Source organism: Hemicordylus capensis, chromosome 2 (assembly GCF_027244095.1).
Source record: "Hemicordylus capensis ecotype Gifberg chromosome 2, rHemCap1.1.pri, whole genome shotgun sequence".
NCBI classification, from domain to species: domain Eukaryota; kingdom Metazoa; phylum Chordata; class Lepidosauria; order Squamata; family Cordylidae; genus Hemicordylus; species Hemicordylus capensis.
Window position 1 is genome coordinate 111,236,577 of NC_069658.1, and position 14,835 is coordinate 111,251,411.

The following is a 14,835-nucleotide window of genomic DNA, read 5'->3' on the forward strand; positions in this document are numbered from 1 at the left end:
ATTTCAGGTGTCAGCACTGGGTCATGGGTAGGCTGGAGTTTGAAGTCAGGAGCAGGAGAGCCCAGCAGGGAACCAGGAGTAAGGGAACAGAACAGGAACTGGAGTCAGGGAGCAAACCAAGAGTCAACACCAAAGCCAAGGGTCAAAAACAAGCAGACAAACTAGAATCGGGAGAGAAGCTGCAAGTCAGAGCTGAAGCCAAGGGTCAAAGCCAAGCGGACAAACTAGGAATCAAGTAGTAAGCCAGAGGTCAGGAATAAGCAGGTAGGCAACCCAGGGGTCAAACAGTAAATTAGAAGTCAGAAGCAGAGCGAACTGTTAGAGAAGCCAAGTAGTAGTTCAAAGAAGGAGATCTTGAGATTGAGGCAATGCCTGAGCCCAGGCAGGAAGCCTTTATATACTTCCTGTCTGTTGGAAGTGAAGGACTATGCACTGTCTCTTGTCTCAATGACATAGGAGGACAGACTAGTGAGTCAGAGGGCTAGAGGGTCAAGACACTGGTTGTCCCTTCTCTACTGCTCTGACACTATCCCTTTGGAATGTAGAGTGCAACTCTCAGGGACACTTCCTTCCTTCCTTCCCAGCCACTTCCTCGCTCTTTCTTCTTCTTCCTTTTCCTTCTACCTTGTAACATGCAGGCTCCTCTCTCCCTGCACCATGTGTGCAGAGATGCAGAATCCATATGCATCCAGCTCGCTGGATAGATTAGAGATCCTAACTCCTCACTTTCCTATCTAGAATGGAGTTCTCTAATAAATACCACTCATATTGATTTGAAACTATGAACTGGCTCCAAGTTACTTTGCTCTCAGCATACACGGATGCCTAACTAAATTCTGCTGTATTGTGCCTCTGTGCACTCTGCTATAATGAAAAAGGGTTTCTCTTACCAGAGAGAATTCCCAACACTGTCCTGGTTGGTAAGTTCAGGACCAGAGATGTCCATGCCTGGCAAGGCTGCTGTAGTTCAGGTGGCTGCCACATGGAGCTCCTGTATGCAGGTTCTCCGATTTCTAGCACAGATAGTTCCTGACATCAGGGTACTCAAATTTCTTCTCAAATACTCATAGCTAGAACCACATTTTAAATGCCGCCTGGTATTTATGACAAATATTCCCACCAACCTACCTAACACTTATTCATTACATTTCCACCAAGTTATTCTGCTTTGATATTTGCACTGTTGCTGAGCATTAGGAGGTGTTAAAAGTGTCTGATGCTATATGGCAACTGACCTTTTAAAACTTGGTTTCAGCAATCATTGCTTACACTTATCCTGTCAGCACAATGTCTTTCTTGTGAACATGTTCCCTAACCTGATTTGGTGAGTGACTTAAAATCAGTACTTTGATTCCTTGTGTTTGTGCAAAACAATAGCCAAAATAGGTTTTTATGAGAATTTTTGTAAGTTTGTAAAAAGAGAAAATCCACCAGTGAAGTCAAAGACAGTGGCTGATATCCTGACATAATATATTCAAGGAAAATCCCATTGAAATTACATATTAATTTAAAAGAGACTCTAGTAAGGATGTCAGCCAGTGTTTGTTTTTGGAGAACTTGCGTTTGGTAACTCAGACAGAGGCTGCATTCGTACAGAATGTAGAACAGGAGTTTAAGTGGCCAGAGGTTGTCAAACCATTCCATCTGAATGTGTGCAACTCTGGTTCCATGACACGAGTGATCCGAGGTTTTGTCTCTGGAACTCCAATTTGAACCCTCCGGTTATAGTGGGTTTCATCGCCCCAACCCGAGGTTCAGCGTAGCCTGCATTGAACCACAGACTGCGTTCCCTTCAACTGGAGGGAAGGAAGCCCTCATAGCCCGTTCCCCTTCCTCTCTGCAGTCTCGCTGACAACATCCAAATTTGGATAGGAAAGTGGGGTGGGGTGGGGTGAGGAGCGGAACCACGGGTCCATTGGGTCTGCGGTTCCATGTTACGTGTGAATGCGACCATAATAACAGGGCAGAGAAACAGAACCAAGAAGCACACAAGAGGTGAGAGTGGATGCAGCAGCCTGTGCTTCTCATGCAGCCTCTTTAAATCTCTCCACACCAGCTGAGAAGCAGGAAAAGTGGTTATTTAAAGTATACCAATTTATTTCTGTGTGGGGAGGTAGAAAACTGTGAGTAACCAAAACTACCCCCCATGATAACGGAATTGGTATACAGTGAGGTTGTCTGGGAAAGGGCAAAACCGCTATTCAGTGGCTACCTGTACATGTCATAGAATTTTTTATTAATGTACTCGTAAAAGAACAGTTTGAAATTTGGATGATGTTTGTACTGCAAACATCATTCATTTTGTTGAATTACCACCATATTGGGTAAATTTGAATAATAGTAAATTTGAATTTGAGAATGCTTCTTTTGGGGATGATGTCATTCTGGAATTATTGATCTGATTATTGAGTGTTAAAATCAGTTGAGAACAATAAGGAGTTCAAATATGATTATACTCAGAAATTCTTCTAGAACTTATCCCCCCAAAATTAAACTCCCCCCATCCCAGCATATGGCAGTGTAAAAAAGTAGTGCATTCAGCTAATTTAAGTGGCAGGATTGTTCATGCCAAATTTGATATCTGTAGGTAACTAGAAAGTATGATATTCAGAATTTCTTCTTAATTTTTTTAAAAAATTCATCAAGCATATTGCGGTGTAAAAAGTAGTGCATTCCACTAATTTCAGTGGCAGGATTGTGTATGCAAAATTTGGTGTCTGTAGGTCATCGAGAAGTATGACTTGATTTCGCACAAACAAATTCTTCATAAGATACAACAGATAGGTTTTCATAGCAGCAGCTATGTTTGATCTAAGATCGTAAATAAACAACTACTACATAGCAGCAGCAACTGTGTTCTGAGTGGATTAGAGTCAGCAAATACATATTCATTCTTTCTTTTTCCTTTTCAGATTATCAGCATCATGGAAACTCTTCTGTTTGTATATTTGTTAGTATCTCAGTTTCATTTCCTGAACGGTAAGAAGATGTTGATAGAGGTTTCTTTTAAAACAGTAGCATAAAAATATATTTTTTAAAACAACAGCCACCCTGAGCAGGGTATTTGTGAGCCACCCAGAGAACAATTGTTTTGGGGTGACCAACTCAAAAAGTTATTGTTTTGTTTATAAACAACTGGCCTTTACCATTTTACCCCTAAAAACAGCCTTCCTTTACCTGGCTCTGTGTCCTTGATATCTAACTAACTCACCTAAGGCAGCAGAAGTGTTCCTGGGGATTTTTGCTTGGTCATTTTGTGGGATCTTACGCTTTTCCCTGAATTTGAACAACCTTCCAGTTACGTTTTGGGGTCTGTGATAACTTTTTACACATATAAACGGACTACAGGCAAAAATAAATTACAACAATTGGAACGCATTAAACACATATAACCAATTCACATCTCGGGATGAATCAGATATATTCATTCAGTTTACAAAACAGAAAAAAAGGCAAGCAACCAAGTGTTCTAGCAAGTATAGATTGTTTGTTTTTTATGCCCCACCCGCCCGCCCACTACAGTGACCTAGAAGTCTTCTTTCAATGAACAGTGAGTGGGTGCCAGCCACCATGCTGCAGCGTAGTCTGTATTTTTAGACTGTATTTTTAGCAAGCCCTGTAGTTCTTGCACTGAGAGTGCCAATCTGTGAATGCTGACTTTGGAGTAAGGGGCATACAGCTGACTACACGGGCTCAGACTGTTGTGAGTTTATTTCTATGGGGCAGCTACCTTTTTGTCATCCCCTACCCCCAATGTTTCCTATTGCCTGAAGAGTTGTGTGCAGTTTCAGATCTACCTCAGGTATTTTGGCATTTCCACTGAGGTTTTGTTTGCGCGCTTGTTTTAGTCACAGTTCCATTTTGTACTGCTTTGATGCTGAATAACACTATTGTGGGGCACAGAACAACTGTGTTCACGTTCAGCTTTTTGCAAGTGGGTTGTCTGAATCATTTCCTGTGGAGGAAATTTTGTATTTATTTTATTTGACCTATATCCACCAATAGTTCAGGGTGGTGCACAGAAATAAAACCATTTAAAATATTGACATAAAATGTAAAATAAAACAATTTAAAATATGAAAATTAAAACTCATTTAAAACTATTAAAACCACTCTATTATTAAAAGCCAGGCTGAAGAGGTGGGTCTTTATAGGTCTCTTAAAAGCCTCCAGGGATGATAACCCTCTTATTGCCTTGTGGAGCCTGTTCCACAGTTGGGCAGCTACTGAGAAGGCCCGATCCCATGTTGCCACCAGACGCTCTGGTGGCACCCTAAGACAGACCTTTCCTGAGGGTGTTAATGAGCGGTGGGGATCTTGCAGAGGCAGGCATTCTCTCAGGTAACTCAGGCCTAAGCCGTTCAAGGCTCAAAAGGTAATAATCAGCACTTTATAGTTTGCCTGGAAACATACCAACAGCCAGTACAGCTCTTTAAGAACAGGCATGATATGGTCTCTCTGGGCTATACCAGAGACCAATCTGTCTACCACATTTTGGACTAATTGAATTTCCTGGACAATGTACAAAGGTTGCATAGAGCGCATAGTCTAACCTGGAGGTTACCAGCTGATACACTACTATTCTGAGGTCTTTCAAAACACATGCCACCACAAACTCATATTGCAATGGTGCCCCAAACAGTTGGCTCCTGCTAAGGGTGAATAAGACTGCAATACTATGCACTTACCTGGGAGTGAATCTCCTTCAGCACAGTGGAGCTTACTTTTAAGTAAACACACATTGGATTGTGCTACAACAGAATACCTAAGTTACAAACAAAAAGCTGCCTTGGCCTTCTAAGAAGAGGATGGCAATCATGTAAACTAGTGTGTTTGGTTTGCAGGGTTTTAAAAAAACAACCCAAAAAGGATCTATTCAACTTTTCCTTTAACTGCTAGTGCTTTAGAAGTAAAGTCTGCTAAAGTGTGACCTCAGCCTTTGCTATTTGTTTGGGGCAGGAAGGTCCAAGACACTTTGCTGCCTGTGTCAAAGGACAATGCAATGTGTGCCCTCCGCCCCGCCCCGGTCTGTGAGTGAGTGCCAGCATTCTCAGGCCATGTTGCCAAGGCAGTGGCAGCATCATGCAAGCACTCTCAGACTGTGCCACAAAGCCAGGCAGTAGTGGCACCGCAGTTCCTAGCCCAGATGGCAGGGGGCAGAAGAGGCATGCCTCAGTGAAGTGAGGAGGGGAAAATGAACACGGTGCTTCAGTGGGGTGAGAAACAGTGGCAGTGAGCAGCAGAGTGGCCTCTGTAGTGGCCTGGCACTTGTGGGCGCCTCCTATGCCTGAAGCGACCACTTCACCCTGCCTCATGGAAGAGCCGCCCTAGTTTTGGGGTATTTTCTGTGTTTAATTGAGTTATAGGATTTGATTGTTCTCTTTACAAGTTTTACATCTGAGTTGTATAATTTTTATGCTTTTAGCTGTTGAAAACTGTTCTCAGTGCACAAAGAGGTGGCATTGAAATGTATGTGTTTTTGAGAATGTGAATTTGTGAGCATGCCCACCCCACCCTGGTGCTATTCTCTAAGACTATGACCTGGTGATTTGCTTGTCGAAACCCTCCCAGATCACCCACCTTAGTTCTGATTCACGCTAAGTTTTAGTGAGGAACATTTGCCTCTCATAGGTTCAAAATTCATGTTACACATAGATCCTTGGATGGATAGCCTGAGAGCCCATTTAAAGCAGGAAAACTGCTTACAGCAGGGACCACTAGGAACAGAGAAGCAGCAGTGAAGGAAGGGGATCTACATTTAAAACCTCACAGGGGAAAATTGCTTGGAAGTGATTTGGAGACGGCAAGCCATTAAACATTCCTTCTTCCAGTCTGAATGGCTCAAGCACATGTTTAGCATCTTCCTGATAGAGTGATTATAGTTTTGACAGTCTGGATTCAGTTTTGAGAGAAACTGTTCTGTTTCTTATTTTCAGCTTTATTCACAGTTGAAGCTTACAACCCATTGTATGTGGCAGAATATGGGAACAATGTTACAATGGAATGCAGGTTTCCAGTAGAAGGCCAGTTAAAGCTTGAGCAATTGAGCATCATTTGGGAGAAAAAAGAAGAACCAAGCAAAAAAGTCTACAAACTGCACAAAGGGAAAGAAGATTTAAAAACCCAGCACAGCATTTTCAGGAACAGAGTGGCTTTGTTTAAAGATAAACTGAGCTTGGGACATGTTGTGCTTCAGGTCACCAAAGTGACCTTCACTGATGCAGGGATTTATCTATGCATTGTTGATTACGAGGGAGCTGACTACAAAGATCTACTTTTGGATGTAATAGGTGAGTATTTTTTGTAGAAAGTCCACAGTTGCATCCAGATGGCAGCTTCCCCTAGCAACTGTAGTGCAAAGCTGGAAGGCAGGAATGTGAACCAACTAATGCTTGGTGTGACAGTCAGTGACTGACAACCTGACTAAATGACTCAGTGGAAGTCCTCTTGAAATCTGGTAGTCCTTTAGAATAACCTCTGAATAGCACTATTGTATAACTTAGTCTGGATGTCAGCCACTGAGTTTGACTGAACTGTTCCTCCTGGTGCATTGGCAGGCCTGGCCCAAGGCTGCTCCCCTGATGTAGTTGCAAATTCAGAAGTGCAGGCACTCTCCATGACAACCCCCATGGCCATGCCCACCCCAACAGCCTGAGAAACCGAGAAGTACCGGTGCTCCGTCCCTGCGCATCCCCCCTCCACATCACCCATGAGGTGATGTGATGAACCACCACTCTCAGTGGGGGGAGCACATTGGGCACAAATTCCCCTGATGTGCCCATCTCTGCTCCACCCACCTTGATCTCCCTATCCTAAGCCCTGATTTCCCTCCGAGCCTTGATCTTCTGCACAGAGCATGCTGTGTTCCCAGATTCCCTGCCATGAGCAGAGCGTTTGGTGCAGCCATCTTGCCATGCCCTTCTCCCTGCGGTGGGACTGGAAGAGCCCTTCCTCTTTACCCTGCTCCAGAGGGAATGGCATGCTGCCTCCTTGCCTCATCCAGTGACAGCTGCCACTGCTGCTCTCATTCGCTTCCCCCACTCCTATCTCTGCCTTTTCCAAAGCCAAGGGCAGGCAGCAGAAGAAAAAGTGAGGGAAGCAGAGTGCTGCTCCTAGCCCAGCATCCTCACTTCATCTTCTGCTTCCTTCTCTTGGCTTTTAAAAAGTCAGAGGTGCACAGTCAATCTGCTGATGAGGCTGGGTGAGGCAGCTGCCTCAAGCAGCAGTTTGGCAGAGGTGGTGGATTGTCCACTGACCACCTCTACTAGCTTTCCCTAAATCTCACCTGGTGGCGGTGATGTAGTAGCAGCAGCAGCAGCAGCAGCAGCAGTCACAGCCAACCTCACTTTCCTTGCCCAGGCCTAAGTCCCAGCTGTGGATTTTCAGGAGCCAATGGGGAAGATTGGGAGGGGGAAATAGTGTGTGGCATGTTGTGCATACCAAGGGAGTAGGGACTCAGATGCCACCTTAAGATGCTGGTAGGAGCTTGGACAGGGCCTGGAGAGGGCTGGGTGAGGAGGTGGCTGCTGCTACTGCTGCTGCATGTTGCCACTGGTTGTGAGGTTTGGGGAGGCAGTTGGCTGGAAGATGTGGCTGGTGGGACAACCTCTACCAATCTACCTCCTGAGGTAGCCATCTCACTTGGCCTCATTAGAAATCTGGATGTGTCCATTTGAACCACTGGTAATCACTATGAACATTGGCTGATCCTTCTGTGGATTGTCAGGCATGCATTTTCAGCATACTTGATGCTTGTACAAGCTTCTCTCTGGGAACTCCTTAGAATGGAGGTCACAGTGAGAGGTCAGCTCTGTGTTCAATTCTGCAGAATTCAATTTGCAAAAATAGAAATTGCTGTGTGGACTGGAGCTAGCAAGCAGGAGTATTGTAAGAACATAGGAAGCTGGCATAGGTCCATCTAGCTGGATTGTCTTCACAGCCTGGCAGCAGGGAGGGAACTTGGAACCTTCTGCTCTTCCCAGAGCGGCTCCATCCCCTGAAGGGAATATCTTACAGAGCTCAAACATTTAGTCTCCCATTCATATGCAACCAAGGTGGACCCTGCTTAGCTAAGGGGACAAGTCATGCTTGCTACCACAAGACCAGATCTCCTCCAGATCATAAAAGGAAATGAGACAGAAGGGGGGCACAGTCTCCCAAGTCAGGGTAGAGGAACTGTCCCTTCTCAAACAGGCCTCTTCTTGCTTTGAGTTTTACATTGTACGTCTAGTCTCCTTAGTTTCTACTGCCACACACTACATATAAATACAATAATCTATAAGTGGAAAGAGCCTAGCTCTTGGCCCTGTTGGGAAATGGGACCACTACTGGTGAATCAGGGACCCTGGTTTGATGGATGGAAGGAAGTCTCTCTTCAGTTTCTTGTAAATATTTGATCTGGAAGGATGATTTTGTAGAATCAGGATTAGGTAGCAATCAGTCTGTTCATTCCTTAGCTAGAGTGTTACTGTATTGTACAGCCTACATGAAAGCACCGAACTGTTTCCTCCAAAACCAGGGTGGGGCACAGAAATAAAAGGAATACATGCACCATAAAACATATGATATGAACAATGAATTAATGTTTTCTTTCTTAGTTCCTTATAGAAACATTCGTTCAACAATTATACCTATCCATGCAATCGATGGGCCCAAAGAATGGGAGCTCACATGCCAATCTGAAGGTTATCCAGTGGCAGAGGTTTTCTGGAACACTAAGGATCGTCCAGTCTTGCTTAACAAAGCAAACACAACATACAAGAGAGGACCAAATCAACTGTACCATGTAACCAGTATGCTGAGAGTCAACATAAATGTGACGGGCACCTTTTACTGCATATTTTGGAATAAAGTATATCAAGAGAACACAACTGCTACCTTAAATGTAACAGGTGATATTTCTTAATGTTATACAAGAATATGGAAAGAAAGGACCATTTCACCAATGGGAGCAAACCCCAACCAACAGGGGCATAACTTTATGCATATTTACTCAAGAGTAAGTCCCACTGGGTTCAGTGGGTCTTATTCCCAGGTAACTGTACATAGGACTGTTGCAGGCTGAGTCTGCCAATGCTGGCCCTCTGACTAGAGTGACTATATGATACATGTGAATGCAAACACATATTTCTCATATTTACGTATTAAATTTTAGGTACACACTTAAGATATGTTAGTGTCCACCTAAAAGCATCAAGTATGAAGAGTCATAAAGTGTAATGCCTTGTATACATTGGAAAAGAACTTTGCCTCTGCTATGTTCCCTGATCCCCACTAATGCTGAAAACACTCAGAAATACGATATCAAGAAGTTGTTTAACCATGAATGTTTTTAGAACAATTGGGTATTCCTGACTTTTCTGTCTAAATTCTCACCAAATATTTCTGTTGCCAGACAAATCTTATATGGAAATAAGCCTACCTTTGCCATGCCTAGAAGGTCAATTGTTTAATATCAAATTGGCACTTAGCCAATTAGTCTTTGTTGTTTGACTGTGTATATGTTAGCAACTCAAGTTCCTTTCTGTGAGTTGCTTCAGGCATTATACAGAAGCAGGAAGTATGAATTACTTTTGCCTTAAAGGCAAACACTCAGACTTAAACTGGTTTAATAGTCATCATTCTCACCACCTTCGCCAAACTACAAGTCCCAAAAGTGTTTCGGGAGAGTCATGACCTCTATTTCTGTTGTTTGTTTGTTTGTTTGTTTTATATACCGCTTGACTCCAGAGGCTGCAGGCAGTTCACAGAAACAAAGACAAATAAGACCAGCTATTAAAACAAGAATTAAACAATCTCACCCAATCAGAAATTACAATTTTAAAAAATCTAAACAGCAATTAAAAATTTTAAAATCAGAAATTACTAAAAGCCTGGCTAAAAAAATGTGTCTTAAAGGCTCTTTTAAAGTCTGATAAAGATGTTAAACCACAAATGTCTATAGGGAGTGCATTCCACAGCCTAGGAGTGACCACAGAGAAGGCCTGCTCCTGGGTTACCAGTTTTTAATTAATAATTCTAGTCAGTTTTTAATTATTCTAGTGCTGCCCTATAACCTCTTAGTTATAATATTGTTGGTGGGTTAGACTGTTGACTTGTTATCTTTTTAATTGTTGTTTATATTTTTACTGTATTTCCCCCCCCCCCTTGTTGTGCTGGTCATGGACCGTAATAAACTTTGAAGTGAACTGGGTCACCAGACAAGCAGTCATGATATGGAGATGGACCTCTTTTGATGATCTTAATGTGTGATGGGGATCATTCAGAAGGAGGCGCTCTCCTAGTCAATGCAGTCCTAAGGCATTTAGGTCATGTCCTAAATAGTCCTAAGCTGGCCCTAGGTCATATAACGGCAAAGACATAGATCTTGTATCCTGAAACATGACAAATTCTGAAACACCCAAATTTAATTCACAACACACAGGAAGACCCACCTGCCTTTACTTTGGATGTTACATTTGAAGCAGATATTTTGAAATGTATAGGATTTGCCATTTCATCCCAGTTTATGCGACATGACCTCTGAAAGGTCCAAGGCCAGAGGGCACTTTTGCACACTCTTGAGAATCACTATGCATGAAAAAGATGCAAACTGATGCCAGCTCTATAACAACTTCCAGTTTGCATATACTGGTGCTTATTTTAACATTGTTGACTGAGGCTAAAAATAACCCCCAACCCTCAAAATAGACAGGTGCCAACCTTAACTAGCATGTCCATGGACAACAAAGCAGCTCTGGTGTAGCACAGTGACTATGAGACTGAGCTACAGTCAAGATTCAAAGCTAGCTCCAGCCTTGAACTTATTGAATAGCTTTAAGTAAGCTGCTACCTTTTAGCATCAGCCCTACATCTATAATATGGAGATACTGATCTACATACAAGGCAATGGAAGTATTACAAGAAGATCTTTCTGGAGTGCTTGGCACCAGTGAACTATCCCCGGTGCAAATAACCCCAATGGTGGCCTGATCTGGATTAGAAGTGAACCAGGACCAAGGGTTAAAGGCACCCTCCCCCATAGTCTCAGTCTAAATCAGGGCCTCAAAGACTACTTTTTGCACTTAAAAACAAACACAGAAGCCTCAGATATGCCATATGCAGGCATATTGTCTAGTTTGTCCTAAGAAAGCATAAACACAGGACTTTGCTGTGTACTATAGATTCTATGCGATATAGATTCTATACTATAGAACTATGTGCACTTTAAAACAGGCAGATAGGAAGTGGGATGAGTGGGAGGAAGCCCTGTGCTGACATCAAAGATCAGACTGAACAGGGGCTGATCCTGTGCCACCCCTTATTTTCAGTGTAAAGGGCCAAGGAACCCCATGCCCAGGAGACTCTGCAGTGCAGAAAGACATGAATGAAATGCACATTTGACATCCTCAATAAGGCAAAGGACCCAATCGGAGGAGGGGGGTCATTTGGCTTGGGCCTCAAGTTCAAAGCGGGCCTCAAATTTAGACACTTGTTAAAAATGTTGTTGTATTTGTTAAGTTTTGCAATGTGTTTTTATGCACATCCCTATCAGACCAAAAATGTGATTTAGCATTTATGGTGCCTTATTTTGTTTTCATGTGTCCTCATTTAAAATTTATTATGCCTGGGACCTCAAAAGCTGGAAGTGGGCCAGACCTCTCTGGATCTTTGAAAGGGCCTGATAGGACACTAACTTGAGTTCTTAGTGCCTTATGCTGATTGCTTGAATCTCTCTGGCAATCTCAATCGTGCCTGACAAGTTGGGTAACACTAGATAACACCAGATAAAATAATTGCACGTGGTTTCCAGTAGAGAAAACAGCAGAACAGAAATACAAAGTGAAGCAGGGGAATAGGAAACAAGATGAGAGGATATGTAGCCTCTCCATAGAAGATAATTTTGAAAAATACAGAGGACATTGGCCTCCCCACATGTAGAAAAAACAAGTGGAGAGACAAAGAAGATTACTGTAATTTTTTTATTTTTTAAAATAACGTTAACTCAGATGTGTGGACCTTCTGTTACTTGAGATTTTTATTTTCATGGGAGGGGAGCTATGATCTTGTGTGGTCCCATGATGACATGATGTGAGCTTTTAAAAAACAAAACCAAACCTAACAAGTTGACCCTGCAATTAGGGAGTTTGCACAGACTGCGGTTTGAGGTCTGGTCTGAATTCATACCAGTTTGTGGTCCGGCAAATCGGCTCGGTCCAATCCAGTAGTTTAAGGCAGCGCCAGAAAGGGGGATGGTGTATGGCACCTTTAAAAGTAAGACACGGGTCCTTACCAGTGTGGACTACACTGGTGGTTCCAACACCATCTGGGCACCCAAGTTTGAGAACTCTTGCATTAATCTTAACAAATAGGGGAGGAAAATCCTTCAGATAGTTTTTGGTGGGTATCTTGTATCTATCCTTTATGCATAATTTATAGTGTTGATAAAAAAAAGTCTGAAGACACTAGTTTTAATAATGCTTTGTACGTTTTAAGGTCCACCTCAACATATTCAGAGGATGAACAGAAGGTTGCATTTTGGAACAGTTGCAGTTGTATGTGCAATCCTTGGATCACTTCTCCTCTTTGCCTTCTGGTCAAAAATAGTAAGTTTTATATTTTAGTAATAGTAATAGTAATTTATAATAGTAAGTTTTATACGTGATGGGGCAGTGGTGAAACGACCTCACACAAAGTCACAAGCAGTTTCTGTGCAAAGCTTCTGTTTGGTACTCAGTCAACAACGTGAAACAAGTACAGGTGAAACTCGAAAAATTAGAATATCGTGCAAAAGTTCATTAATTTCAGTAATGCAAATTAAAAGGTGAAACTGATATATGAGATAGACGCATTACATGCAAAGCGAGATACAGTGAGGGAAATAAGTATTTGATCCCCTGCTGATTTTGTCCGTTTGCCCTCTGACACAGAAATGACCAGGCTATAATTGGAATGGTAGGTTTATTGTAGCTGTGAGAGACAGAATAACAACAAACAAACCCTCAAAAGCCCAGTGCCCAAAAGTCAGCGATGGATTTGCATTGTAGTGAGGGAAATAAGTATTCGATCCCTTCACAAAAGATGTCTTAGTACTTGGTGGCAAAACCCTTGTTGGCAATCACAGAGGCCAGACGTTTCTTGTAGTTGGCCACCAGGTTTGCACACAACCCAGGAGGGATGTTGTCCCACTCCTCTTTGCAGATCCTCTCCAAGTCAGAAAGGTTTCGAGGCTGATGTTTGGCAACCCAAACCTTCAGCTCCCTCCACAGATTTTCTATGGGATTAAGGTCTGGAGACTGGCTGGGCCACTCCAGGACCTTCACGTGCTTCTTCTTGAGCCACTCCTTTGTTGCCTTGGCTGTGTGTTTTGGGTCATTGTCATGCTGGAATACCCATCCACGACCCATTCTCAATGCCCTGGCTGAGGGAAGGAGGTGCTCACCCAAGATCTGACGGTACATGGTCCCGTCCATCGTCCCTTCGATGCGGTGAAGGTGTCCTGTCCCCTTAGCAGAAAAACACCCCCAAAGCATAATGTGTCCACCTCCATGTTTGACGGTGGGGATGGTGTTCTTGGGCTCATAGGCAGCATTCCTCCTCCTCCACACACGGCGATTTGAGTTGATGCCAAAGAGCTCGATTTTGGTCTCATCTGACCACAACACTTTCGCCCAGTTCTCCTCTGGATCATTCAGATGTGCATTGGCAAACTGCAGACAGGCCTGTACATGTGCTGCCTTGAGCAGGGGGACCTTGCGGGCACTGCAAGATTTCAGTCCTTCATGGCATAGTGTGTTACCAATTGTTTTCTTGGTGACTATGGTTCCAGCTGCCCTGAGATCATTGACAAGCTCCCCCCGTGTAGTTCTGGGCTGCTTTGTCACCATTCTCATGATCATTGCAACTCCACAAGGTGAGATCTTGCATGGAGCCCCAGACCGAGGGAGATTGACAGTTATTTTGTGTTTCTTCCATTTGCGAGTTATCGTGCCAACTGTAGTCACCTTCTCACCAAGCTGCTTGGCGATAGTCTTGTAGCCCAGTCCAGCCTTGTGCAGGTCTACAACCTTGTCCCTGACATCCTTCGACAGCTCTTTGGTCTTGGGCATGGTGGTGAGTTTGGAAGCTGAGTGATTGCTTGCTTCTATGGATAGGTGTCTTTTATACAGGTACTGTAACAAGCTGGGATTAGGAGCACTCCCTTACAGAGGGTGTTCTTCATCTCAGCTCGTTACCTGAAAAGACACCTGGGAGCCTGAAATCTTGCTGGTTGATAGGGGATCGAATACTTATTTCCCTCACTACAATGCAAATCCATCGCTGACTTTTGGGCACTGGGCTTTTGAGGGTTTGTTTGTTGTTATTCTGTCTCTCACAGCTACAATAAACCTACCATTCCAATTATAGCCTGGTCATTTCTGTGTCAGAGGGCAAACGGACAAAATCAGCAGGGGATCAAATACTTATTTCCCTCACTGTAAGTCAAGCCTTAATTTGTTATAATTGTGATGATCATGGCGTACAGCTCATGAGAACCCCAAATCCACAATCCCAGAAAATTAGAATATTGTAAAAAGGTTCAACAGTCTAGGCTCCAAGTGTCCCACTCCAATCAGCTAATCAATCCATAACACCTGCAAAGGGTTCCTGAGCCTTTAAATGATCTCTCAGTCTGGTTCATTAGGAATCACAATCATGGGAAAGACTGCTGACTTGACAGTTGTGCAGAAAACCATCATTGACACCCTCCATAAGGAGGGAAAGCCTCAAAAGGTAATTGCAAAAGAAGTTGGATGTTCCCAAAGTGCTGTATCAAAGCACATTAATAGAAAGTTATGTGGAAGGGAAAAGTGTGGA

General features: G+C 43.3%; 1 protein-coding gene across 7 annotated transcripts in view; it reads left to right on the forward strand.

Annotated features, from left to right (window-relative positions):
• Nucleotides 1–14,835, forward strand: part of CD274 (CD274 molecule) — a 41,520-nt gene that overhangs the window by 20,506 nt on the left and 6,179 nt on the right. For all 7 annotated transcript variants that reach the window (XM_053302878.1, XM_053302881.1, XM_053302879.1 and 4 more), the window contains 4 exons: nucleotides 2,913–2,979; nucleotides 5,937–6,290; nucleotides 8,598–8,891; nucleotides 12,475–12,584. In XM_053302878.1, coding sequence (XP_053158853.1) covers nucleotides 2,913–2,979; nucleotides 5,937–6,290; nucleotides 8,598–8,891; nucleotides 12,475–12,584 — 825 coding nt within the window. The remainder of the gene's footprint in view (nucleotides 1–2,912; nucleotides 2,980–5,936; nucleotides 6,291–8,597; nucleotides 8,892–12,474; nucleotides 12,585–14,835) is intronic.